We start from the raw sequence: 26290 nt of genomic DNA on the forward strand, positions 1-26290 counted from the left end.
GCTCTATTCGGATCTATTTTGGATCTAGCCTAAGACACGGGAATAGTTAATATATATTAATATATTTGATGTATTCAGTAAGCACAGATCTAAATTGCATTGCATTGTCTCCGTCATGACTACAAGGTGTCATTTCACAGATGTAGGTTATACATCATTTGCACTTTGGCAAACTATGAGCGGGTGATACTCCTGTTGCTCCTCAAACGTGCAGTCGAAATCCTGTTGAAAGTGTATTTATTTCATATAAAAACTAAATTCACAATGTCCTTATTCCGTTATATTTCCGCTGTAGCGACATCCCTTTTTGCCAGGCTTGCCTGTCGTCTGGAGACGCAACAGAGGGCAGAGAGTTTGTGTGAGCTCCTCTCACTGCTCCGGCTATGGATGACTCTTCGTGTCCCCTTATCGCCCCAACCGGTGGGCAGGAAACCGCCAAGCTGTTGGTCTCTTCATTTCTCTCTCCTCTACCTTTCTGAAGAAGAAGTCTGGAGTTACGTCAGACCCCGGCCAAAAGTGCAGGGCAAGCACATAAGCGGCTAAGGAGCTATTCGTAGGCAGAGCTGCCAAACCCGGGTGAGAGCCTCAGCGCACTCCTCAGAGATTTCTGCTATCATTGCGTTAAGCGTATGTGTTGCAGCATGTGGTAAGTCATCTGCTTTCTGCAAATATAAAACACTGGGGATCTTGGCAGTTCTTTTATTTCTTTACACCAATGACAGGTATTCGGCACAGGGTAAGTGCAACAGAAAAACTTATTGGACGTAAATAAACTTTTTTTTGGTCAACCTGACATGCAATGACATCATGGATCATTTAGAATTTTGTGCCTGGAGAAGTTGCGTGACCCTTTTTTGACTAGATTTATCATTAATCTCAAGTCAACATGCCTCACACTCGAAATAGGAACCCCAGTCCTATCCCAGAGGTAACATGGGACACGGGCTTAAAAGAAATGAACGAGACTTGGAAGGGAGCAATTGCCTGCCTTGGAGTAGCAGTATTTTTTGTCATGACCATTGGGATCATTTATTGGCAAGTTGTGGATCAGCCTAATAAGAATTGGATCTTGAAGGGGAGTTTTAGCGGACTGATATGGGAGAGAAGAAGTCAAACTCTTGTGATCCAGACTCTGACGGAGGACAAGACGTTTGTGGAAATTGATGTGGGCAACGTGGGGAACCCCGACACGGAGGTCCCGTTTGTTCGGAACCTGTGTTGGCTCAACAAAACCGAGTTCTGTTACACCTGGGATTCGGTTGCGGACGTGAAAATATCACTGGATATACCTGATATGCTTCACCAAACAGAGTGCTACAGCATGAAATGGACCCCAGTCCACTGTCACGTACACCTGAAGGTAGGACACCGGTGTTTTACTATCAATCATGTCAGAGAAAGTGTCTTTTTAAAAGTAGCCTAAAGAAATCTAATTTTGTCCAGTTTAGAGAACTTAAAGTCTAGAAATATTATGAACGTATCAATTCCATTGGATTGTGCCTTTTGGCATAAATTGTCTAATATGCATGAATGATTAGATAGGCCTAATCGATTTAGGTACCTCCACATTCAAAATCCAGAATACCATGAGGTGCTATTTATATATTTTATATATTTTTTATACTTATTTCCCTTACCCAAATTACATTGTTAATATTACGAAACATTTAGCAATTTGGTGCAAAATATATTTTTTATTAAATATGTTCCCCATACAAAGGAAATATTGACTGAAAAAGAATTTAAGTAACACAGCATGTGTGGTAAGAGTAGCCTTTATGCTGTATTTTATTTCTCGTTACCTTAGATTATTCATTGCTCTGTCTTCCTCAGAGGGTTTTCAAAGCAATGGCGGATGTTTTGAAAGTTTAATCTTTCCATTTAGTACATTCCCGAAATGACTCCCTGTCATGTGTTCCTTCAAATTCTCCCCTAAATCTTGTTGTTTTGGACAAAGTGTTTTTCACAGAAATTCCTAAATCCTATTAGTGCTCAGACGACTTGCACCTGCCTCCCCTCTGTGTCAGATGATAAGCCCTTGGACACATGCTGTGATATATTAATTATGGAAATAAACAGGGTTAGGTAAATTTATGACAGAAGTGACACCCCAGAGTCCTTATGCTTGATAGCCTGTAATTGCAGACCTCCCGTGTTGTGCGTCCAGCCCACAGCAGATTGCATGTAGTCTGTGAAATATAGAAACATTTACAGTAACACATTGGATACATTTCTGAACTCACACCTAATTATTGAGTGAAGATCCAGGTTGCAGACATGATAATGAGCAGGAAATATAAGAAGTATTTTGCATTCTCTGGTGACAGTGTCTATGCGAATACACTTATCACACAATGTCCCTGTAGAAATTAGAATTTCTCTCATTACCGTGATGTTTCATAAGTGAGACACTGGGAAACATGCATGGCAAAACCAAGAACTCCCTTAAAATACTTGTGTTTCACCTATACATGTATGCCAATTCATGCTGTTCTGGAACCTCACATTAGCATGAATTTAAGACACATATTATTTTTAAGACAGGTGCAGAATGTAACTGACTTGTAATTACATGCAGTACGAGTGCTCTTCATGTACCCCTGTGTAAGAGTAATACCCTACACGGTATACAAAGCAGCACACATATGTGTTTCTTCACAGTTTTTTTTGCATCTAGCCTAATTCACAAACCAGTCATCTTCGTTTGTTTGTTTGTTTGTTTCACTCATCGTCTCTCTCTCCTCCTTCCTCTCTGTCCCCTCGCCCCAGGACTGTTTCTCCATGAGTAACGTGTCATGGTATGGGGGCGCAAGCGTCGTCATGCCCAGCTGGCCCATTAATGAGGCCAACATCTCCATGCAAGCCTTCGTCATGAGCGACCTGCGGGACAACCCCTTGGGCTATGGCTCCGTCCTTGAGCGCTACTTCCTGGGCTCCTCAGGTGAGGGGGCTTCTCACACGCCACCCCCCAGAAGACAGGGGATGCACCCGAAGTGTCGTATGTGTATGTGTGTTTGTGTGTTTGTGTGTGTGGGTGTGTGTTTTTGTGTGTCCAGCCACCAACTCTGGTCCGACAAGCTCAGAAGAAGGCCTGCTACACACTCAAATATAGAGTAACTTAATCCTAGAGGTAGCCTACTGCTTATTAGTGTAGAGATTAAACAACAAAGGCCCAGGACACTACCTACCCTCTTTAATTAACTCGTTTGGACTCCACCATGATTGCCTCGTGTTGCTAAAAAAAACATAAACAAGCCAGAGCCATGGTGATTTTAATAACTTGTGAAGCTATTTTTGGGGGGTGTCTGGATGATTGTAATGGGGGTGGAGGGGCAGAGATTCCATGTGGATGTGGGTAAATGGTTAATGGGATTCATTGAGAGGGCATTATAATGACCCTTGGGACTCCAGACCTCCAGCCCTGCTATGGGAGACATGTGTGAGTGGGCAGCTGAACACCAAACCTGGCCAAAGCCCTGCATCAGGGGCCTGGGAGTGCTCTCAGGAGGACATGGGCATACGGATACACAACAACTTACACAGGCCTCTGCTCTACACTCAACACATTCTTGAGTTGGTCCATAGGTAAATAAAAACACAGAAATCACACACAAGTGCACACACACGCATGCGCGCACACACACATATTCTCGACATAGTTTTCAAAACATTTTCCACATTTTGTCAAGAATTAGAGAAGGCGCTTATTATTGTTTGTACGCTGGCACTCACTGATACATCTTTATGCGTAGCTTCAGAGTTTCTTTTTTTCTTCTTACGTTTTTTTGTCATCTAAGTATTCGCAAATATATGTGTGTGTGTGTGTGTATGTGTGTGTGTGTGTGTGTGTAGTAGTAGTCTCTGCGAGTGCTTTAGTCCTCAGCTAAAAGGTGAAAGTGGTAATCTGTGTCCCAGACAGCTGTGGAGAATTACTATAAATCAATAAAGGGGCATGGCACCAACCAAAGGACATAATTATCATCATGTGACCCAAACAAAGGCCTTTTATGATTTCCTAGACGATTGTGTGTGCGGTCCTCTTGGCACTGTTGTGTAATGCAAGGGTGGGCTGAACAGAGAGAAAGAGAGAGAAACAGTCGCATGACTTTAATCCTTTTGCCACCTTCCTCAAAGGCCAGTCTTAATTAGGGCCGGAGCTCACAGCTCACAGGCTGCCCCACCCTCATGGACACACACCATCATCTGATTGTCACAGTTTTGAAAGAAAGAACACTAAGCTCTCAGTGAAGGCCAACTGTTGCTTGTTGCTAGGTAACCACACATAGACAAAATACATATCTGTTGGATCTGACATGTTGGAGAGTAACAGGAATAATACCGTTGGCTTGGTGCCTGGCTGTGTTTTATAATTTTGTTTTGTTAGTGGATGTCTATTTTTCTTTGTGGGATGTAAGTTGGCTTGAGTCATGTCATATCTTTATGAGGTCACTCACTGAACATGCCCTGTTATCAGGAATGTACATAGAATACACTGGAATCTAAAAAAGGCGCTTAGACTTCTGGTCCTTAAGCAGGTTAGTGGCTTTACGTCACATCAGCTGCTTTCCTACCTTATACAACCCAAATCAAATTTCGCTTGTCTACTTCGAGTTTACTAGTTCCCCCTCCTGCTTCAGTCTCATGACGCAGAGGCACGTGGTGCACCTATCTGGACGCTGTCCTCGCCAACTCTCGAGTGTGAGAGTGTGACATTCGACACTGGCCACCGTGATGATGAGGAGAAGGGTTGGCTGTGGGGTTGGGGGGGGTGGAGGGACTTGTCTGTGGTGGTGCCCCCCCCCCCCCCACCTGTATCTGACTGTGCGGAAGAACTGTAAGTGGCTGAGTGCAGATTGAATATCGCAGAGGAGCAGGAAAGAGAATGAGCTTCATTCAGACGCTGTGGATCCTCAGAGGCTCACTCCTATTTCTGTGATAAACGACCACTGCTCTGCTGCCATGCAGTCGGGCTCCACTCACAGAACTAAGGGTTTACCCCCCCTTGTGATCGCTGAACAATGAAAATATTCTTTTATATCACATTTCTCTCTATAACACTAGATTTTTTTTCAAAATGTATCAAATATTTTCTTATTACAGCCACTCATTTTTGGCAATGAATGGTCTCAAATTTGAAAGACGACAACTCAGTTAGCCTAAATGTATACAAGTACCAATAAATACATTCATTTACTGGCTTTACTGATCCAAACAACTGTCGTAATTAAGGCAGCTGCAAACAGTGACTGAAGATTTCAACCTCTCATGTTTAAAGGCACAATATGCAACAATTATGCTTCAGGATTAGGGTTAGGATAAGCAGTTTAACCTTAAAATAACAGCTTAAAAAAAATTGGGGCGCTGCAATGACTTTCAATATGGAGAATTGCGTCCGTGCCAATGGCATAGCAGGGTCGATAGGCATATAACTGCCTTCTGTAGTTTTGCCTGCCGATGCCCGCCGACCTGACTTTGATTACCTTCTGCCGATCTAGTAAGTAGCTTATTTGCCGTCTTGCTTAGTCTTGTGTTGCACATGATTGATGTTTGACTGTGTAAGGACAGTCGTTGAGTAATTAGTTTGTCATAATGTCAAAGTCAGCACATTTCAAGAGATTTCGTTAGTTTTAGCTGCTAGCATACCTTTAGCGAATAGCTATTAATCCTTAATGCACCTTTAAAAGTACTCAATTGCTGTAAGCCTAATTCATCTATCGATTTATTTGATATCATTTCTATGTTCATCCTACATCCTGTGAGATGAGGACCATTTTTGAACTTTGTTCTTTTATGAACTCAGCTTAATTTTTTTTTATTAAGGTAATCATAGATTACACACATAAAAATGCCAGTGAGGCAGGAAGTTATATTTATGGATATAGGTTATCAGTTCTAAAAGGAAAACGTGCTGTTTGAGTGCTGACATCTCTATATATCTCATTAACGTTAACGACTCACAATCTATTGGCAATAAGCAAGATTCTCATTTAATTAAATTCTTTAGTATATTAAGTGTAATCACCCAGTATTTTCCGTTTGCTATCTTATTTAAGCCATACAAAGCACACAATAAGTCTTTCCTAAAAAAGATGGATTGTTTGCCTCTCTGAAGTTCCCCTAGTTCAAATGCACAAATGAAGCCTTCGGAGAGACACTGGTCTATGTTGCTTTTATAGCGAGCTCTCACAGAAGATGCAGTCATTGAACGATAAAGAAATCACCTGTCTAAGACACAGCCTGGAAGAAGTTAAAGTGTTTTCCTGCCCTGATTTCAGACTCAGACGTTTTTTTTCCCCAGCAGTCTTGGTGAAGAATGAGAAGAGGATTAGAGTTTGAAATTAATTCTGAGAGACAGGCGGGACAGACTTTAGCGTTTGTTCTACCTTTTCTCACCCTGAGATTCCTTGGCTGGAGGCTGCAGGGTCACTGCACTGAAAAGCCTTCAGAGTTAGGGATGGGGCGTTTCTGAATCCCAGCTGGAAACTCTGTGGTAGCTTTTATTCTGACTCCTGTAGTGGTTACAACGTGGATCATATGGTGGCCTGTGCTTTTTGCAATAAAGAGTCTATTTTATCAGTGGCCTTAAGAAATCATTTCAGTTAAGCAATACTACTGCTTTTCATTTTAGATGCTGTTTGTACCCTGCTTCCTGCCCCATATGGTCAACTGGTCTTTCAGAGATACAGAATCGTCAGACATCTTCTTTGGGTGCACACTGGCCAATTTCTGTTGATGAGCTGGCTTCTTGGTCTGTCCACCTCATCAGTTGCAAACATTTCTTCTTAGTTTCCATGACCGAGCTCTCCTTTTCTCTGCTATGACATTCACACTCTCAAAGGTCTCAGCAATTGAATGATTGAGGGGAGTCACCGCAGACTGCACAGGAAGCTGCTTTGCCTCCTCAACAAACCCCCGCCAAGACTCCCCTGTCTGACCTACAGTGGAGAGTCCCTAAAGCCAGTGGAAACCTTACAGCATTCTTAGGGTCAGTCTGACCCTTCACCTCCTAGAACAAAGAGCTCTTTAAAAAGCAGAAGAGACTCCTGGAGCCTGCTTGCTCTGTTTGCCACGACTTTGATGTTTACTTCAATGGCTTTTGAGTGAGCAAGGGTCAAATTGTAGAAGTTGAAGCTTACCAAATTCACCTTTTCCCCCTTCAATTCAACCCCTCTAATTCAACCCCTCACCTCATTTTCAGGGTTGGAGAGAAAATAGGAGATACCAATAGGTATTCATATTTTCTGTTAAGCGCGTGGAAAATATTTCAGGAAAGCTGGCAGTATTTCCTGAGGGGGAATTGTTCTAAAAATAAGAGGCAGACCAATCCTCCAACCATCCTCCATTACCTCCACCAACTCTCCATACTTCAGCCCCCCCCCAGCCCTCATCCCCTTAAACTCCAGGGGAACCCAACGTGGCCATAACTCAAGCCCTAAAACTCTTAAATTTCACCAAATGACAGTTATTGATTCCCTTCTCTGTAGAATTCCTGTGCGCTACATGCACATTGTGCGAGGCCCCCGGAACGTTTGAAAGTGCTGCTGCTAGGTAAATCTTTTTTTTCTCTGCGAGCGCTTCAACTCACCACTATTTCGATACCCAAAAATAGAACTGTACGCCAGTCTGCGCACCATCTCACGCATGCATTCTAAGGCATTTCTTTTTCCACTCGTGTGTCTTTCGTACTCTTCCCCCCTAGCTGCTGGAAAGGTTTTACCCGTCTTAATGTAAGCCTCTGGGAATCATGGGGAACATTTTAAAGTCTTAGATGTTGGCTAGACTTTTATTGGTAGTTGTAGTTATAGTACTTTTTTGTTTGTTTCTTGATGTATGTGTGGTAGCTTGACAGTGTCACAGTATTATATCTTTATAGTCATTTGAGTGGCAGAAGATGCCACACAACTGAGGAAAACTGCCTCTTCCCTCTGCCCTGGGCACAGATCTTAATGTAGTCTGCAATCAGCCGTGGGATAGTGACTTAATACCTTGGGAAAGTCAGTGGCCGTGTAACATGTATTCCTTTGACATTATCCAACACTCTCACATGCTCATATTACCAATCCCTAACAGCCCCTTCTCTAACTCTGCAGCCCAATAAACTATGCTTTTCACATTCTTGAAAAAAATTTACATTTTAAAAGAACGATTTTGCTCATGTAGTTGCAAGTGTAAATCTTAACAGTCTACTTTAAAATACTGACAAGCAAACAAACAACTGTTTTATGATGACGCTGGCAACATCTCCATCTCTTTTTCAAAAATATGTTTTTAATGTTTAAACCCTAATCTTCTCAGTGTGGTTGTAAAATCCCAGGCTGCCTCATACCCTCGTGCCCTGAACTTGGTGAGCAAGACCTGGGAAATGAGGATGAGTGAGGGGAACCGGTGAGAGACGAAATGAAAAACAGCATGTGGTACAAGTTAGACAGACAGTCCTGGGTGAGTCCTGGCGGAGGTGTGAGCGACAGCTTCATTGGGTTTTGGAGGAGGGAGGCATGCAGGCCTGGGGGTGGGGTGGGGGTGTTAGAGAGTTGAGCATAAGGGGCTGGGGCTGGTGTGGCTTTGGCATGGCAGGGAAACCTGAGAGGGGGGAGGAATTCCTGGTAGGGCAGCTCCATCTGCGGACACCATTATCTGGCACGCATAATCTAATTTTTTCACTTGGGATGTGGGGGACCCTTTAAATACGAAACAGAAGCAAGGTACTGCCCCGCGTACTGACATACACACAAACGTACCCACACAAATGCACACATAAACTCACATTCACACATACACGTGCACATGCACAGACACACAAACATGGACACACAAACACACATTCACATGTATGTGCAAGTCTACCCCTTGTTGACTTTGAGGGTCTGTTGAGGGAGACTATCCATATTTGTCCGATCAGATCAGAGATAACATAGTTTTTGCATATGGGAGCTCTTAACTCTACCATATAATTTATAGATGTGGCCTTAAAAAGAGTTTCATGTGGTATGGGTTTCCTAGTGTGGTTTAGCTATAGTTACGGGTTGCAATCGAATTCTCAGCGCTCCAAGATACGTGCAGTTTAAACAGTTGCCTGGGGTTTTATTCTGGTTTGTTATAACAATAAGAAGGCCTCAGCACTGGCATTGTCTCCTTGTTTGTGCACTCTAGGTTACTGGGCTGCTGATGAGCATAACATCCAACTTGATGTAAGGGAGATTGTAGAAGCCTGTGAGATTTCAACTTTAATGTATTAATGTAAGGCATTCGTCTCACAGTTGGCAGTGAGTAAATTAATGAGTGAGTGTGTGTGAAATATATGGACAGAAATGGAAATAAAGTAGAGGTTGGTATTTACCACAGCCTGTGAGAGGACTGGCTTTAAATCAAAGCTCTGTTTTGGAAAGTCCACACCAAAGCAGAGTGATAAGACAGGGGCTATTAATAAATGATGGTCCTCCCCAGTGGCCTATAGGTGGACATAAGCTCAGGGTCTGCTACCCCTATAGAGAGAGAGAGGGATAGAGAGAGAGGGGGATAGAGGGAAAACATATTGCTTCACTTCCTTTCACCACTCAGAGATGTGCTGAGTGGACACAGAGAATCATTTCCAGCCTTTCTCCAATCCTTTCCTTCCATCTGTATCTCTCCATCATTATCTCTCTCGCTCTCTCTCTCTCTCATTCTCTCTCTCTCTCTCTCTCTCAGCCGTTAACTATTTCGTCATTCCTCATACACTTTTTCTTCATCTCACTCTCTCTCCTTCTATCTCCATCGCCACATGTGAGTGAGTGTGTGTGTATGTCACTACTGAAGAATGTGCTGGGGTCTCTCTCACCAGGGGGCTCTACTGGTGTGTGCGTGAGCTGGGGAACTCTGACCACGTGCTGTGGTCCTCCTTATGTTGACATCAAACAGCTCTTTGTTTATTGAATAATTTGAATATTTATTGATGAAATGGAAATATCGGGAAGCTTTTTCAGGAAGCTGTTAACAACTCTGAGATATCTGTAAAGGTGGCCCCAACTACACACTGCTTTTTACAAGACACCTGATATCAGTGAGGTTACATCAATATTGAAATTCCTGACGTCTAATTGATCATTCTGTCTATGCACACATATTTTTGAACATTATGACCCACTCTCATTGTTGTTTTTTTGTTATCTTTTAGTTTGTAGTCATTGCCTGCTCAAAACACTGCTGCATCCATATCTTACCTCCCTGTCGACTATGAGTGACATTGTGACTTTTATCAAACCTAAACCTGAATGGCAACTTTACACATACATCTGTGTTTGTGTGCATTCTGAAAGGCAAAGCAAATTTGTCATCATTCAGCATTTCTTTGCACTTATCCCTCAGTTTCTGACTTGCAGAATTCAGTGGTCAGTGTGTGTGTTGATACACTGACCACTGCTGATGGCTAGACAGTGTTGATTGCATTGTAATTGTGTATTTTGTGCATTGTTCTATGTGTTCTGTGTACTCATCTTAACACATCCATCTGTGTTTGTGCATCCTAGGTGTGGCGGTTATGGTGGCTCCACAGGTCCCCCTACTGGTAGGGGTGGAGAGCAGACAGCAGTTCTGCCTGCAGAGCGGCTCTAGCCTGGAGAGGCCCCCGCTGCAGTACACAGTGTGTGTGGGAGAAAACCTCCGAGACCTCCACCAGGAGGTGGCGCCGCAGCGGAGCCTGCCCACCCGAGAGCTGCCTAACCTGGGCATCTTACGGTGAGAGTGGGGTCACAAATTTCAGGAGTGATCAGCTGAAACACAAGAAATGTGTTATTAGTGTACAAGTAAAGTAAGAGATGAGCCAGGAAAGTAGTAGGCAAGTAGTAAGTAAAATGCTCTCTCTCTCTCTGTCTCTCTTTGCCTCTCCCTCTCTCATACACACACACACACACACACACACACACACACACACACACACACACACACACACACACACACACACCCTTTCCAGGCAAACCTTCTGGAAGTTTCTCCCTGATGAAGACTCAGGTTTGACGGTGGAGCGGGAGCTGAGGACCTTCTCCAATCGTCTGAAGAGGCACCACCTGGGGGAGGGGGTAATCAGCCTCAATGAACATTCCACATCCCTCCTCGTCAACATGGTGGGTGCTGCTCCCCTTGTCACAAACTACTCATAGAGAAAGTGAGAGAGGGGGAATGAGTGTGTGTGTGTGTGTGTGTGTGTGTGCGTTAGTGAGTGAGTGCATGTGCGTTTGTGTGTGTGCATGTGTGTGTGTGAATGTGTGTGTGTGAATGTGTGTGTGTATGTCCATGCGTGCACGTAAGCGTGTGTCAGAAAGAGACAGAGAAAGTGAGAGAGATCGAGAGCGAGACAGAGAGAGAGATGTACGCTGACTGGGGTGGTGAGAGGCTCTGGAGACTCTGACCTTCAGTGTGGTTGTGGAGTGGCTGCTCTCAAAGCTGATTAATCTTTGGCCGTCAGTGGGACGGGTCCCCACACCTGTCCTGCCAAGGGCTATCAGCTGCCACCCCTATACCCCAGGGGCTGCTGGGAGAGGAAGGGCCTCTGGGAGCTGGGGCTGAGCCATGCTCACTCTCTCTCTCACACACACTCTCTCTCTCTCTCTCTGTCTCTCTTTCTCTCTCTCTGTCTCTCTCTCTCACTTAGATCTCAAACAAGCACACACATACACATTCTCTCTCACACATACACTCACACACACACACTCACTCTCTGGCTCTGTCTCTCACTTATATTTCAAACAAGCACATAAACACACACACACACACACACACACACACACACACACACACACACACACACACACACACACACACACACACACACACACACACACACACACACACACACACACACACACACACACACACACACACATGTACAGACTGTACTGTACAGCAGAATGACCATAATCTGTGTCGCATGACTAGGTTTTAAAAATGGTTGAATTAGTAAGATCTGGATTAGTGCTTGTGAATGGCCCATGCTGTGGTTTATACCTTACAAGTGTGTTTTGCAGACTCTCCTATACAATTGCTATTTATCTTGCCTGTAGTATCCAGACGTAGTGTACCCAATTAACAATATACATTAATTTATTATATTTTTACAGAATTGTGAGCATTATAATGTTTCTCTCTGTTTTATGTGGCAGTAGGCTGTATTCCCTCAACACAGAGACATTGCCAGAGCCACTATGAGGTGTTTTCGATTGTTAAGCTTTGATACAATCTGAGAGTTTTCTGTGGGGGTTACTTTGGATCTTGTGTGCCCACTGTACATGCACCTGGGGTGTAATTTGGACAGTAAAGGTTTGTGCTGAGCAGTGGTTGTCTCACAGTAATCACATCTGAGACAACTAAGGAGGTACAGCGGATGAATGGCAAGGATTGTTCGCTGACGGATGCATCTATGGGTCAAAGAAGGAACGAGAGACAGCGAGTTACTGAGAGACCGAGTGTGTGAGAAATAGAATGAGAGGCTGACAGAGGTCGATGCGGGTGCAGGAGGAGGTGCATAATGAATGAAAATGTGAGGAAAATGGAGAAAATGAGGGAGAAGAGAGAGAAAGAGGCACCGTAAGAGGGAGAGACAGACAGACCAAGAAGCAGAGAGACACATTCAGGGTTCTTAAGTGGACCTAGCTGCAGTTTGAGTGCTAAGTAATAGACATAGAAAATGGGCTGCAGTCCAACACTAACCACCTGGGGTAGAAGGGACACTACAGTAATGCACTAATCTGCCGGCAGCACGGGGAGACGAGTCAGGAGTTCACTGGTTGTTTTTCCAAACGGGCCGCCTGTCACATCACAGGTATTATGTTCCCCATCCAACCCCCCCTCCCATCCACCCCCCACTGCTTGGCTCCGTGAGAAAGATCAGTGGCAGCACACTGTAAAAAGGGAGAGGCTGGCAGGGCCACAGCGCATGGTGTTTCGAGGCTTGTGGAGTTTCATGAAAAAAGGGAGAATAATGATCATTTGGACATTTGTGAAGGAAAACTATGAGTTCAGTTTTCCCTTTTTTCCCAGTTTTCCCTTACTTTATTTCTACATAATGGTGGACACACACAGTTATAACAGTGGTGTAGTGTGTGTGTGTGTTTGAGTATGCGCATGTGAATATGTCATATTGTCTGTCGTGAAGTGAGTTTCCTCTCTAGTTTCCATATTAACGCGCATAACACCAGTCACAATCTGCAACAACAACTTGGCTTGAACGGACTTTCAGTTATAAATACGCCTGCCAGATTTCTCTGTTCATTACTAGACTCACACTTTATTGTACAGTGGTGTGCATAGCTAACCAAAATAGAATTAGACAATAAATCTGTACAAGCATAGATAAAGTGGAAAAGACATTGTGCTGGGCTTTCCAAAGGTAATACGTCTAAGCCAAAAAGTACACTTGGAGTAAAAACAACGCCAGACACTGAACTATTACTTGAAATCCCCATGGTAAAAATATACTGTCCTCGGGTGGAATTAAGTTTCTGCTTCTGTGTCTGTGCTGAACGTGTCTAATATTTCATGCGTAGGATTAGCCTTGTTCATATTGTAGGTCACCATCCCTATAACTTCAGTGCTGGTGTAAGATGATCAAGGCTTCCTCATCAACATCTGCCTTATAGGTTGCCAGTATATGTCAGTCATTTGTAGAGTGATGTTTGTTCCTCTAGTAAAATAGACATTTAAGACCAAATGTATTTCTCACACATGGGCCAGTTCCTCTGGTTATAAGCACAGACTCTGAAATGGAAACAAGAACTCTTTCACAACATTTGCACAAAAATAGGCGAAGTCTCCATATCATTCAGGTCCTGCTATGCATTACAACCGCTTTGACTGTACTGGTGTGAAGTGCTTGCTGTCACATGCTAACCTCCCTTTCACAAATCTGAGGTTGTGTTGTGCCCCCCCCACCCCCCCCCCCCCCCCGGCAGGACCATGACTACCTCTATAGCAAGAGAGGTATGTCGAAGAGGCAGAGCAGGGACCTCGCTTTCGTCAAGCTTCTGAACATTTCCGTCACGCTGTCACCGCTGCTGAGGGTGGACACGCGGCAGTTCCAGAGCTCCATGCGGGACGGCACAGAGGCCTTCTGGCTTAGCCGGCCCTCCTCTTCACAGGGCAGACCGGTAAGAACACGGCACCTCCTCCTGCTCCTTGCACTTCAGCTCATGGCACCTCCTCACTTCTCCTCTGTTTAATTGCTTAGAAGCAAGATATTTACTTATAAAATATTATCACATTTGAAATATGGAGAAACACTAAGTTTATTAGTATTAATATTATTATTATTATTATTCATAAGATATATGTCTGCTCCTCCGCCTGCTCCTCACACTGCCGACTACTCATGTATTAAATATTCTGAAAACAAGAGATTTATTTAAAAAAGATAAAGCATTGGGATATGAATTGAATATTACCTTAGATGGGAAGGACAATGTGTTAGATTATTTAAAAATAAATATATAAATATATAGTCTTGCAAAGACAGACAGACAGACAGACAGACTCTGATTACATCCTGCCTCTTGCTTCAGGTGCCCCTGCTGATGCAGTGGAAGGGGAAGTACTGCGTCAAGCTGAACCTCAGCAACCCTGAGGCAGTGAACTGGTTCCTGGAGCGAGTGAACGTCCTGCAGGCCCACCTGGGCATGGAGTACGTCATCTTGGAGGGGGGCGAGGGGAGCCTGTTCGAGGATCAGGCCCCCCAGTACACACAGGCACTCTCTGGGGACGAGTACGTCCAGCAGCTGGTGGAGCTGGCCGGGAGGATAGGGGACACCACCATAGTGACCTCAGGGACGAGGTGAGGGTGCTGCTGATTGACGATGACCTCAGAGGCATCAGCTTTAGGATAACATCATCTCAGTAAAAGGTCATTAAGAAAAAGGGACTTTCTATTGCTTTTCAAGAATATATGCAAACCAACCAGTCAATCAAGATGTTACAGGGCCACATTTTACTACAATATAACTTTTGACAGTTATTGTAAAACATTTCCATATTCTTGTTGTGAATTAGGATCTCCCCATATCCATTAAGGATGACAGCATGCATATTGCATCATTGTTTTTATGAATCTAGATTAGGTTTGTCACAGTTTATCTTATTTATTATCTGTCATCATTTCAGCTGATTACTTTGGTGGGCTTTAAACATGTTGAAGTACTAACGGCAGTAAGACCAATAGTACCAATCCCTTCTGAACTTCTTTTTTTACCCACCTGTAGTTGTGAGTCTATCCAGAGACATTGTTGCAGTAAGGGGCAAAGTCAGCTAATGCCCGTTGCATTAAATGTCCCACAAACTCAGCATGCATGCTAATACCAGTCTGGTCAGGCTTATATATCTTTGTGCTATTGGAGGGACTAAGGCTTGCTGTCACAGTAGTGTCACAGGTTCAGCCAAGACATGGTATGTTCCTTGTATGACGAGGACATGCTGATGATCCCCTTGTCTCTGTCTATGTGCTTGTTTCTTTATCTCTGTGTGCATGTATGTACAATATTAACATGTATGTGTGTTTGTTTGTGTTTGTGTGTTTGTGTTTGTGTGAGTGTGTGTGTGTGTTTGCGCTGTATATGTTATTGTGGAATTGATGGGCCATGTTTTTTGATCTGGGAACATACTGTACATAGGAAATACTGTTCATAGAGGTGTTGCATGTGTATGTGTGTACTGTATGAAGTAATGTACATAAAAATGTTGCTTGTGTATGTGTGTTTTTTGTATGAAATTATGTGCATAGAGATATTGCATGTGTATGCGTGTACTGTATGTACATCAGGTTTGGCAGATTAGCAGACATCTATGTGTTTTGCGGACATAATGAAAGCTAAGCTGCATGCACAGAATCCAGCTGAACTCTGTGACCTCTGCAGGTCCAGTCACAAGCCGCACTTCATTCAGATGGGTCCGCTGCAGTCAGACTGGAGCTACGCGGGAATCAAGGGCATAATTCCGGCCCTGCTGCACCACAGCCTGCTGGGATACAACTTCGTCATTCCCGACGCAGTAGGTAATAAGAATAAGCTGCCGCTCTTCAGAACATCTTTAGTAAACCACAAAGAATGTCCTCCCCCCCTCCTGTCTTAAAATGGCTTGTCAACTGTTGTTGTGTGTTTTATCATTACGAGGGCAAACATGATAGTTTATGATGGAAAAAAAGGATAAGGCCAAAAAAATCTCTTTTAATCTTATCAGTTTTTGGAGCTGGTGTTTGTGGACCAGCTATTTTTAGAGACTCCAGATGATTCTGATTTCTACCAAAAGTGGAATAGCTCTGTTTTTCCATTTGTATCCCCAGCATCAAATGTTTTGCTCTGTGTTGTTTTTTAATTGTAAATGGAGAGAATCTTGTTAGGAGTCAATCTTATATTGGGGGTTTGAGGCCTCCAAGATGTGCAAAGCTAAGGTATGTTTGGCTTTTGGCAAGTGCAGAGTATCCTTAAATACTCTGAATTCTTGATCCAGAGTACAATAGGCATAGTGGACATGCCACTCACCCAGGGCACTGAATACCCTCTCTTCCAACATTTCCTGCACATCTTTTAAGGCCTAGTTGGGTGGGCAGGTACTTCATATTGACATTGTTTTTGCAAGATTTTTTCAAGATCCAAAGCATTTTGTTTTCTGAATTCATTCAAAGGGTTCAGCTGGGCCTAGCCTCGTTGGCACTTTAACCAGCAGTGTTACTTAAACCTCTAAGTTCTTGCACAAGTTCCTCCAGATCTTTACTGTTTTTTTTTCTATATAAAATGCCATATCTCATCTTCACTGTCTTGGCTGTAGGAGGCTCCCTATGGGAAGAGCTGGTCACCGATGAGGAGCTGTTTGTGCGCTGGCTGGAGATTGTGGCCTTTCTCCCAGTCATTTCCTTTCAGATTCCGCCATGGGACTTTGGGGAGGACAGGGTGAGTTCTAAATCCATTACGATGCCTGATAGACAATATCAGCATCAATGAGCCGAATCCCTGGTTTGAGTCTCTTCCTATATGGCTTCTCTTTCTCCCATTTACTTGCACTCCTTTCTCAGTGTTTTCTCAGTCATTTTTCTTTTTAAGCCAGACTCTCTCAGATTCATCATTCGTTAATATACAGTTCAGTTCACTTGTACTTTATAAGATGCAGCTCACACACAAGAACAAAACCCTTTTTTTAGAAGTACCAGTATTTTAAAAAGTAGTACCCACTGGATATGTGGTCCGTGAAGGCCCAGAAGTGTCTGCTCGCTCATATAGAGCTGTTCTTAGAGATGCTGTTGTAACTCATGCTGTTGTAAGCTGCTGTAACTCACCTCGCCAGTGGGAACTAGGAGACTGTGGAGAATGTTTGTGGTACTAACTCAGGTGTCTGAATAAACAGGCGAGGCACAGGCCAGAGCAGGTTTGTGTTATGAGCGCTGTCAGAGGCAAGGCAGGCTTCGGGCTCCTCTGGTGCAGGACAGGGACAGGGTCTTCATCTCAAGCCACATGGGGGACCAGAGGCACGCCAAAGACAAACAGAAACTTTAAGTTGCATTACTGCTGTTTGAGGGTATCTGTTCCTCATTGATATGTTTAACGGCTTGGTGCCTAGGTTGGATATTGGGGGGAAAATTAAGCTTATTCTCTTTCTTGTGTGTGTGTGTGTGAGAGAGAGATACAGAGAGAGAGCGAGATTATGTGTGTGGGTGTTGGGTGAGGGGTGGGGGTGGACTGTTTTCCTTGCTTTAAGGAAGTAAACCTTGGCGCCATCCCAACATCACCTGTGGTTAAGCATTCAGCTGTTGTGCATTAGCGTCTTTTTTAAATTTACGACCTTCAATCACAGCTATCATGAAAACCACTTCAGCCGGAATGATAATGAATTGAAGGATAAGCCTCACAAAATGAGAAAAATCATTTTATTATGGGCAATTAAACTTTTGAATTTATGGGGAGATATGGTGAAGAGGGCCATTCATAGTCTCCTCTGCTGCTGAAGGTAAATAGATTAGATATGAAACTAATGAGGCAAACGTTATAAATAAGGAACCCGTCCAGTGGTGGTGCTTTGTGTGTTTTTACTTACTAAGTGCCAAGATGCTGTTCCATCTTTTTTCATAAGAAAACAGCCATATTTCATGTGCTCTGGTTACATTTGAAACTCAAAACCAGTATCTCGGTTGGTTAGACACCTACCTTTGCTTTATATGTGGGTCTACATTAGTATGTACATGTGTGTATATGTCTGAGGCTATTTGAGTTGGCTGAATTGGAGATTGGTCCATGTGTGTATGTGACACCCATCAGAGACTGTTAAATCAATGACGGAGTTGGGCCTAAATAGGAATATAACCCAGCACGGTAACCACAAGCCTGTTTTTCCATTTAAGACAAAGTCGAACTCAGGGCTACAGTTCAAAATTCATTTCAAGAGATGTTTTTTCTCCTCCTCAAAATACTTTTTTTATGAATGTGGTTGGACTGGGTTTCCGTCGCCAGTGGCTGGGTAGGATGTGAACTCAAGGATGTGACCCTTCGTGGAATGTGAGAGACACTCCACCAAAGGAGTGGATGAACGTAGTGTCAAACCACAGGTTCAAATATGCACATTCCCTTTCTACATCTGCAGGACAAATTTTCCATCAAAACATCGTGCCGTGGTCACTCTCAGACGTACTCCTTATTTCCCACCTTTAAGAAGCCTGCTTAGTCCATACCAGAGCGACCGCAAAGCACACTGTTGTTTTAGAACTTGAACAACACAAATGATAGGCATCAGTGAGTCAGGTCAGTCCTGGTCGCCTTCAGGACAGCGTGTCCAAACACTCTCCTCATGCTCACGCAGTCTCGAAATAGGCCGATTAACTGCAATCAGTCCGGGTCCCTGTTTCTGTTCTGTGCTGACTTACCTGCCAAACCACTTGCTACTTCAGGTTCTTACCATTTATATTATACTTCAAATTGTAGGCCTTCATAAACAGAGCCTGCTGTGTCAAAAACCAAAATGTCAAATTGATACACATTCTTAATCACATTGAAATGTTAAGTCTAATCGCAGGCTATGACTGTACCCTTCTCATTGAATGTATGTGTTTTTATATGTACAGTATGCTCTCACATTGTGTAGAAATAGAACCAGGGGCATCGCTAGGCCTATTATTGGCCTATTACATACCCTACATGTGCTTCACTTAATTAAATCTATTTGTATATCGAAAGCTATCAGTTATTCTTTGTCATTCAAAAGCCAATCCAGTGGGAAAGCTACTGGTGCCATGGCTTGTGCAACACGCTCTGCAAGAAGTAGGAGCCCTAACCGCTATAGATTACTCTTTGCTTATAACTGATAGCTTCACTAAACTGCAACCCACTGTGCCATTACAGTTATTTAACATTACCTTCCTTTCCACTGACATAGTAAGTAGGGCTACTTGAAGTTAAATATCTACTAGAAAATAAAAGTGTTGATATATTCAAAGTTTCCACCCAGCTCTCATTCTCATTGTTTATTAGGCTGTGGTGAAAAAAAAGTTACACTGCATGATAATAGTTTAATGTAGGCTGCAGTTGACATGACGTTTGTAAGTAAAAAAGGGTAGCAAGAATTTTGGTCAAATTGCATACTTTACCTTCTTGCTTCCTCAGCTGTACTGTACTTCAGGCCATTGACATTTTAGCAGGAGCCTATTTTCTTGTTTTAAACATCCCTGAACAGAACTGGTTTCATGCAGTAATAGTACTAATTGTAACAAATGTTGTTGAACATGTGGCTTTTTATCTCAGAAAATAGTAATGTCAATGAGCAATTTGCCAGCAATTTCACAGGTGCTGGCTACCATAAAAATAAATTGTTGCATGGTTAACCAGTAAATCAGTTTTGATAGTTAATCAGAACGAAAGTTAATAAGTGGAATAAGGAATGGTAAGGGGACATTAAACAGCGGATTGATTTTAATAGCTTAGAGTGCCTCAAATGCATCAAATGCCTCAGCAGGTTACCTCAGCTTAAATTTTGAAATGTTCCCGTTCCCATATGACATAGCAATCTCATGCTGCTACATTCCTCCTTCTACTGTCCTTCTCCGTCCCCAGACCCTGAACCTCACCAGGTTCTATGTATCAAAGCACCAGGACTTAGTAGTTCCCCTGATAATGAAGTACGCCGACGTGTGGCAGACCAGCGGAGACCCAATCTACAGACCCCTCTGGTGGATGAATCCAGATGACCAGGTCACCTTCACTGTGGATGACCAGTTCCTGATTGGGGATGAGGTACTGTTTGGTTAATGATCAATTACATTTTGAACATTTGTTTGCATTCTAAACCCTTATTATTTTTTTCTTATTTCAATAATATATATATATATATACATTCACAACAGGAACTTCTTCCAACACCAACTTAAATATTAAAAGCAAACAATATGTCTGTTGTCAAGCTATGCATTTAGTGTCTGATTTCATGTGATCTGCATTACAGTTGCATGGGGAATCGCCGTAAAATGCAAATTTGTTTTAGATTTTTCCTTTTTTGTGTTTGTTCTTGTGCTCTCAGATCCTTGTTGCCCCAGTGACAGAGAAAGGGGCAACACACAGAGACATTTACCTCCCAGGCACCGACTGTCAGTGGCAGGACCTAAACAACGCTAAAGTGTTTAATGGAGGCACGATGCTGTACAACTACGCGGTCGCTCTGGATGAAGTGGCCATTTTCTTACGCAGGAACTCTTGAGGCCAAGTCACCTAACTTACTTACATTGCTGCCATTTAAAAGAAAATCATCGTGCTGATCTTAAATTGCACTTTCATCAAAGACCAGTACTCTCATCTCAAGACGAGATCTTGAGACTAGATCGAATATCATTTTTATATTTGCACTTTACAAAAGAAACAATTTCTGTTTTCTCATGGTCGTCGTCCTGTCTCCAATCACCGCCATTTGTTTGACCTCAATCGTGCTCCTCTGCTCTTTTTACGTTCTTTCAGTGTCAACGAGTTCTGTGCGTTTACATTTGATTCATTTTTACAGCCTTTTAAAAAGTTACCTTTTTGTATGGAGTCCAGAATAGCCCTTTATTTGCTTACAAACACTATGAATTTCTGAAGACCAAACAAAGATTGAAAGACTGCTACATCATCTCTGCTGAGAGGAAGCCTTCAATGATAGAAAGTGTGAGCAAGTCCTGGACAAAGCTCAAATTCATGTCACTGACTGGTTGAAGGCTTTTTACTTGAACTCTGATGGCTAATTTGCCAATGTTTTGTAAATGTACCTCAATCTAGGTTTATCAATGCCTTTTTTTGTGAAATCTTGTCTCTGTCAACGATCACCACTGTCCATAAGAAATGCTGCCTTAAAAGCACTTATTGTTTAAAGAATAATTTACCACAGTAATGTACAGATGTCTACCTAGAAAAAGGACAAGGTCACGGGAAGCTTGAATAACTCTTACTGTAGGACCCTTGCTCAATTCTGAAACTCACTGCCGCTCCTAGAAGTATGATACACAAACATCTGTTTATCACATCTGTCCTGCCCAATATAAATTCACACTAAAATATTTAGTCCATCAGCACAAACTGGTATTTAGTTTATCAGTATAAACTGGTATTGTCTGTTCATTTTAGATATCTTCTGTGTCCATCTTCAAGCCATTTGATCTAATGAGGTAAATGACTGGAGGTCGGAAATGTGATATTAGCAATATAGTCTTGCAAAACTGGACTGGACGAAGTGATGTCAAAGAAAAAGAGAGCGGTGTAGCAAGCTGAGGTATTTTCATTGCCTTTTAGTACTGACTTGAATACTGTGAGGTACTTTTATGTCTGACCTCGAATAACCTAGTGGTGTGAATAACAATACCTAATAAACCAACCTTCATTTGTATTAAACAAGAAGGTCATCCAAAAACAAAGATCTAAGATGTTATCGGCGAAACTCGAAAACTTACCCCAGCTCTGTTGAAAGCCAATGTAAAGTACCTAAAATCATATTCTACAAGATGACCACAAACTACCCAGAGAAAAGCAACAGATTAAAATCCTGACCCAATAGGCGTATAGTCAGTGACTGAGTCAGGATCCTCTCCTCTGCTGCTGAAGCCTGAAATGCTTACGTGGCTCTTGAGTGTCCTAGGTATACCTCATTAATTCAACTAGCTGTAGGTCTGCAGAGACACTGACCTAGGAGAGAACAGAAGACGGTTCTCCACACAGAACAAGAACCCAGACCAGTACAGTTAGCTTGCAGACTTAAAACAAGGACTTAACTGGTAATGGTATTGACCTTTTAGAACACTGTGTGTTTTTAGTAGAACAGGCTGTCTTCTGTAGTTATCCTAGTCTCTCAGATTGCACAAGGGTTGTTTCATGAAAGGAACATGTTGATAGATAAACCAATTGCATTTTAATATAATAATGATAATGAGTGTGATTATGATGAAAAGAAACATAACGAGATGATTAACTTTTATGTGTGTCCATCTGGGACCTCCGACTTAAAATAGTTCATGTTTACTGTTGTTTTCTGGACACTCAGGTCTCACCTATTAAATGAGAAATGTCTTAGCGAGGCCCTGGATTTAATACACTTTAATGTCTTAAACCACTTCTATATGTGAACGTGATGTTTAAACGTTAAGAAAAAAAAGAAAAAAAAAGAGAAAAAGAATACTAACTGTGATTACCGGCGCCTGTCAACAGGAGGTTTTTTTTTTCTTTAATGCTTTTTTTTAGGTTCACATGAATGAAATTACATTAAAAAACAGTTTTTAATTATTCCCTTCTCATTTTCAGCAGACTTCATGCTATTTTGTGCTTTTTTACCTTAAAACAGGACATATTATGTCAGTCATGTATATATATTTTTTTCAAACACTTTGCCATTAAATGTTGTGTTGTTCCACTGTAAATCAGAGAAATAAGATTGACAATATGCAATAAAGTTTACATTTTTCCCTAAGCACCTTGTCAACCGAGGGGTACGAGTGATTGATCGCATAAGGGGTTTCCATAACGTTATTTTTGAGCTCATTAATGGTGCAGTCCACAATTCTGGCAAAAGGTATTTGACAATATTTAAAGTCAACAGCCATTCAAATGCCATCTCTCCCTTCTGCGCTCCTGAATCAATCTGATGATTGGCTGGAATAATGTATGGCTCAGTACGAGCCACTTTGTCTGTTGTCTATTTACGGTGCCAGGACCAGTTACAGTTTTCTGGGGCACATACACACATTAGAGAGCTAGAACACCATTATCAGCAGTTTGTTGATTTTGACAAAAAATTGCATTGCAAGTGCATTCGATCGCAGACTGCACCTTCAATTTGAGTGGGGGAACATGGGTGTCTGGCATGTGAGAGGCACCTCAGGCCTGGCGTATTGGGCATATCGGGTGGTATTGAATATAGAACATGTTCCCATAAAATGGCAGCTTCCTGTGCTGTATATTTGTATGCTATCTGAGACCATGTGGGAAGTCCGTCAGTCATTCTGCCATCCCCTGAACTCGAGCTCTCTCCTTCGCTGCGCTAGTTCGCCAGACAAGTTTGTGAGCATGTGTGTCTCTGTGTGTCTGTATGTGTCTGTATGTGTGTGTGCTTATGTGTGTATGTACATGCACATTCATCACGCACATAAACACACACACACACACACACACATGCTCACATGTACGGAGGCTGCAAGTCTCTTCCCACCAACCTGGCGACAAACATCTCCACTAATTCTACTTAAACCTTATAAATCTTATTTATAACCACTGTGAGCACGCAAAGCAATTCATATGGGAAACACATTTGCAGGCCCCCTCCTTTACCTTTCACTGGCGGTCTGCCAGCAGTGACCACTCGGAGTCAGCCTTTCAGAGCTAAATGAGAGAAATGCAAAGAAATGCTTATTAATAAATACTGACAGATCTGAATATTTCAGGTGCCGACAGCCAAGACATCTTCATCTCCTTCATGTGTGAACACGCTTTTCAGTTGCTTGCATAAAAACAATATGTTGTTGCGGTTGTGATTTTAGCATGTTGGAATGTAGTTATTTAACATACTTTTTTAAACAATGCCTTCCTCTGTGCACCAAGAAGATTATAAAACTGTACTTTAATTAAGGCTTTTAGTAAGTACAGTAGGACAGAAGTAAAAGCATGACATATTTTAGCGAATAAGGCTTATTTAATTGGTAGGTTATTCATTGGTTATTGCTGTAAATAATGTTCAAAATCACAAAGAAATTATTTAAATGATATCTTAAGTATAGTGCACAAATGTATTGTTGGAAAGCAAACCAAAGTTTTTGTGCATTACTATTTTATATGAATCGATTTCAAGAGAAATTGATGTAAATCCATGGTTGTTTGTGTCTGAAGTGCTGTGCACTGATCTTGACGAGAATTAAACTGGTGACAAGCAACAGGGTGAGAGCCCTCTCTCACGGGCTACTTTTAGAAAGTGCAAGTTGAGGTTTAAAGTTTCAGTGGCTGTCAGAGTGAATAGGTTTTCCAGCTTGCCAATTACAAACACAATTTTATGTTATGCTAGCAGCGAACCGTTAGCTCAGTTGCAAAGGGCAGCCTTATTTTTTTTGCATATGAGTACATATGTTTGTGGACAGTGGACTGTACGCTCTATTTTCTGTTTGTGTGCATTTGTTAGCCTCAGTTTACGAGGTGTTTGCCCTGTATTGGTTTGTGTTAGGGGGCAGGGAATGAAAATCAGTATCTTGTTGTGTCTTACTTAATACTAAAGAGGTTGCTATTTTTCATCTTAAGAGGGCTCGTGTTTAACAGACGTCTGGTGTTCAGGCGTGTTTAAGTAAAGGTCTAAAGAGCATAGAGTTGTTGAAGGGCTCATGGATGCCAGGAATGTGGCCTTGAAATGTAAGCCTGGCAGGGGAAGTGCAGACTACCATGGGTCAACTATTGTGGTGAAGCCCGACTTGGGAAGAGGGTGTGTGTGTGTGTATGTATGTAAGAATGTATGTGTATAGGAATTCACAGAGGTGTGTGTGTGTGTATCAAGGTGGTTCTGTCGCCTGTAATGACTTCCTGTGTCTCCTTGCTGAGAAATGTGTCACCCCACGAGGGCTTTAAACGTCTTCCTCTGCCCAACACACCCACCCGCCTGCTCACCCGCGGGCCCTCCCTGGCCTCCTACAGCAGGGCTATTTTTAAGCAGGCAGGCGGAATTGCCACCACCTGGTGTTGGAAGGTGAGTCCGGGAGGATGGTTGGAAGAGATGTGAGGGAAATTCTCACAAAATCATCCAGCCATGCCTCAAACCAAATGTAATGCTCTCCACTCACATCACACTCAGCCCTGACAATTACAAATGTCTGCAAGAGGTGAATGTAAAGAACAGTGTTAGTTTGATTTTCTCTAATGTGATGGACATACCTCACAGTGTTACTCTGTACATTTAACAGAGTTCTTGTTTACAACTTCCTTAGAATCAGCAGGAACAAACTCAATCATGCTACATCGAGCCCTCTTCTCCGTCATGCTATTAACATTAACATGCTATAAGCACCTTCATTTTGCACTTCTGTCATACTCATTCACATAACGTAGTTCAAATAGGTGGGAATTCAAGTCTGTGTACATTCCTAAAGGTCTGCAGTACATGCCAGGGCTGCATAGGAGTTCATTTCCAAGCAGAAATCTCATTCAGTGAAAACTATCATCAGTTTGAATGTCCTGCAAGGTAGCAACATGCGTTAGAAGAGCATGTGTGATGAAAATCTGAGAATATTCAGGAATAGAACAGACCCCAAGTCTATGTTCTGAACTGGTAGACAAACTGTCCTGTTTCTAAGAACACCTTAAGCTGGTTATTTTTATAAGAACATCTTTAGTCAAAGTCTGCACCATCTTCCAGGCTTTTACCTCCCTCTGCTGGACATGCAGTGTTAACACACGCAGAGAGAGATTTCAAACAGACACATGGTCTCTTCATTGGTACCAGTTTTAAGGGTCACAGAGCATATTTCACTCATCACTCTTCAGTTTGGCCATCAATGATATTACTAGAAGTGGTCTGAATAACTTTGGTCGCATAGCTCTCTCTCTCTCATGGTTACCACTCATACAGTCCCTCTAGTGGACACATCTGAAAGATCTTAAAAATTCATCCAAATTCATGTAATGGGTGAGTACAATATGTGCAAATGGGAGTTATACTTATCTACTTGTGTGTAAAGTAAGGAGTGTGTAAAACTGAAAGATCAATCAAGTCTAAAACTAAAACCTATAACTCTCAAAGTCAAAAGAAAAATGAAAAGGGCTTGTCTCGTGTCTGCTTTCTGTTATCATTTTCAGATAATTTTTCACAA

General features: G+C 42.4%; 1 protein-coding gene across 3 annotated transcripts; it reads left to right on the forward strand.

Moving 5' to 3' along the window:
- Positions 1 to 456: 456 nt before the first annotated feature.
- LOC308368330 (SITS-binding protein) lies at positions 457 to 22906 on the forward strand. Of its 3 annotated transcripts, none has more exons than XM_080842491.1 (10): positions 457 to 1360; positions 2770 to 3004; positions 10506 to 10713; positions 10949 to 11099; positions 13923 to 14117; positions 14529 to 14797; positions 15873 to 16009; positions 16783 to 16904; positions 20049 to 20228; positions 20512 to 22906. In XM_080842491.1, exons 1-10 carry the CDS (start codon positions 887 to 889, stop codon positions 20686 to 20688), a joined length of 2148 nt encoding a protein of 715 aa, XP_080698617.1. In that variant the 5' UTR covers positions 457 to 886; the 3' UTR covers positions 20689 to 22906. The 3 variants fall into 3 exon arrangements, with proteins under 3 accessions (XP_080698617.1, XP_080698618.1, XP_080698619.1); XM_080842492.1 differs by having other exon boundaries at positions 2770 to 2941; XM_080842493.1 differs by lacking the exon at positions 20512 to 22906 and having other exon boundaries at positions 15873 to 16005; positions 20049 to 20188.
- The last annotated feature ends 3384 nt before the right edge of the window (positions 22907 to 26290 follow it).

This window comes from Sprattus sprattus (genome assembly GCF_963457725.1).
Source record: "Sprattus sprattus genome assembly, chromosome: 7".
NCBI lineage: Eukaryota > Metazoa > Chordata > Actinopteri > Clupeiformes > Clupeidae > Sprattus > Sprattus sprattus.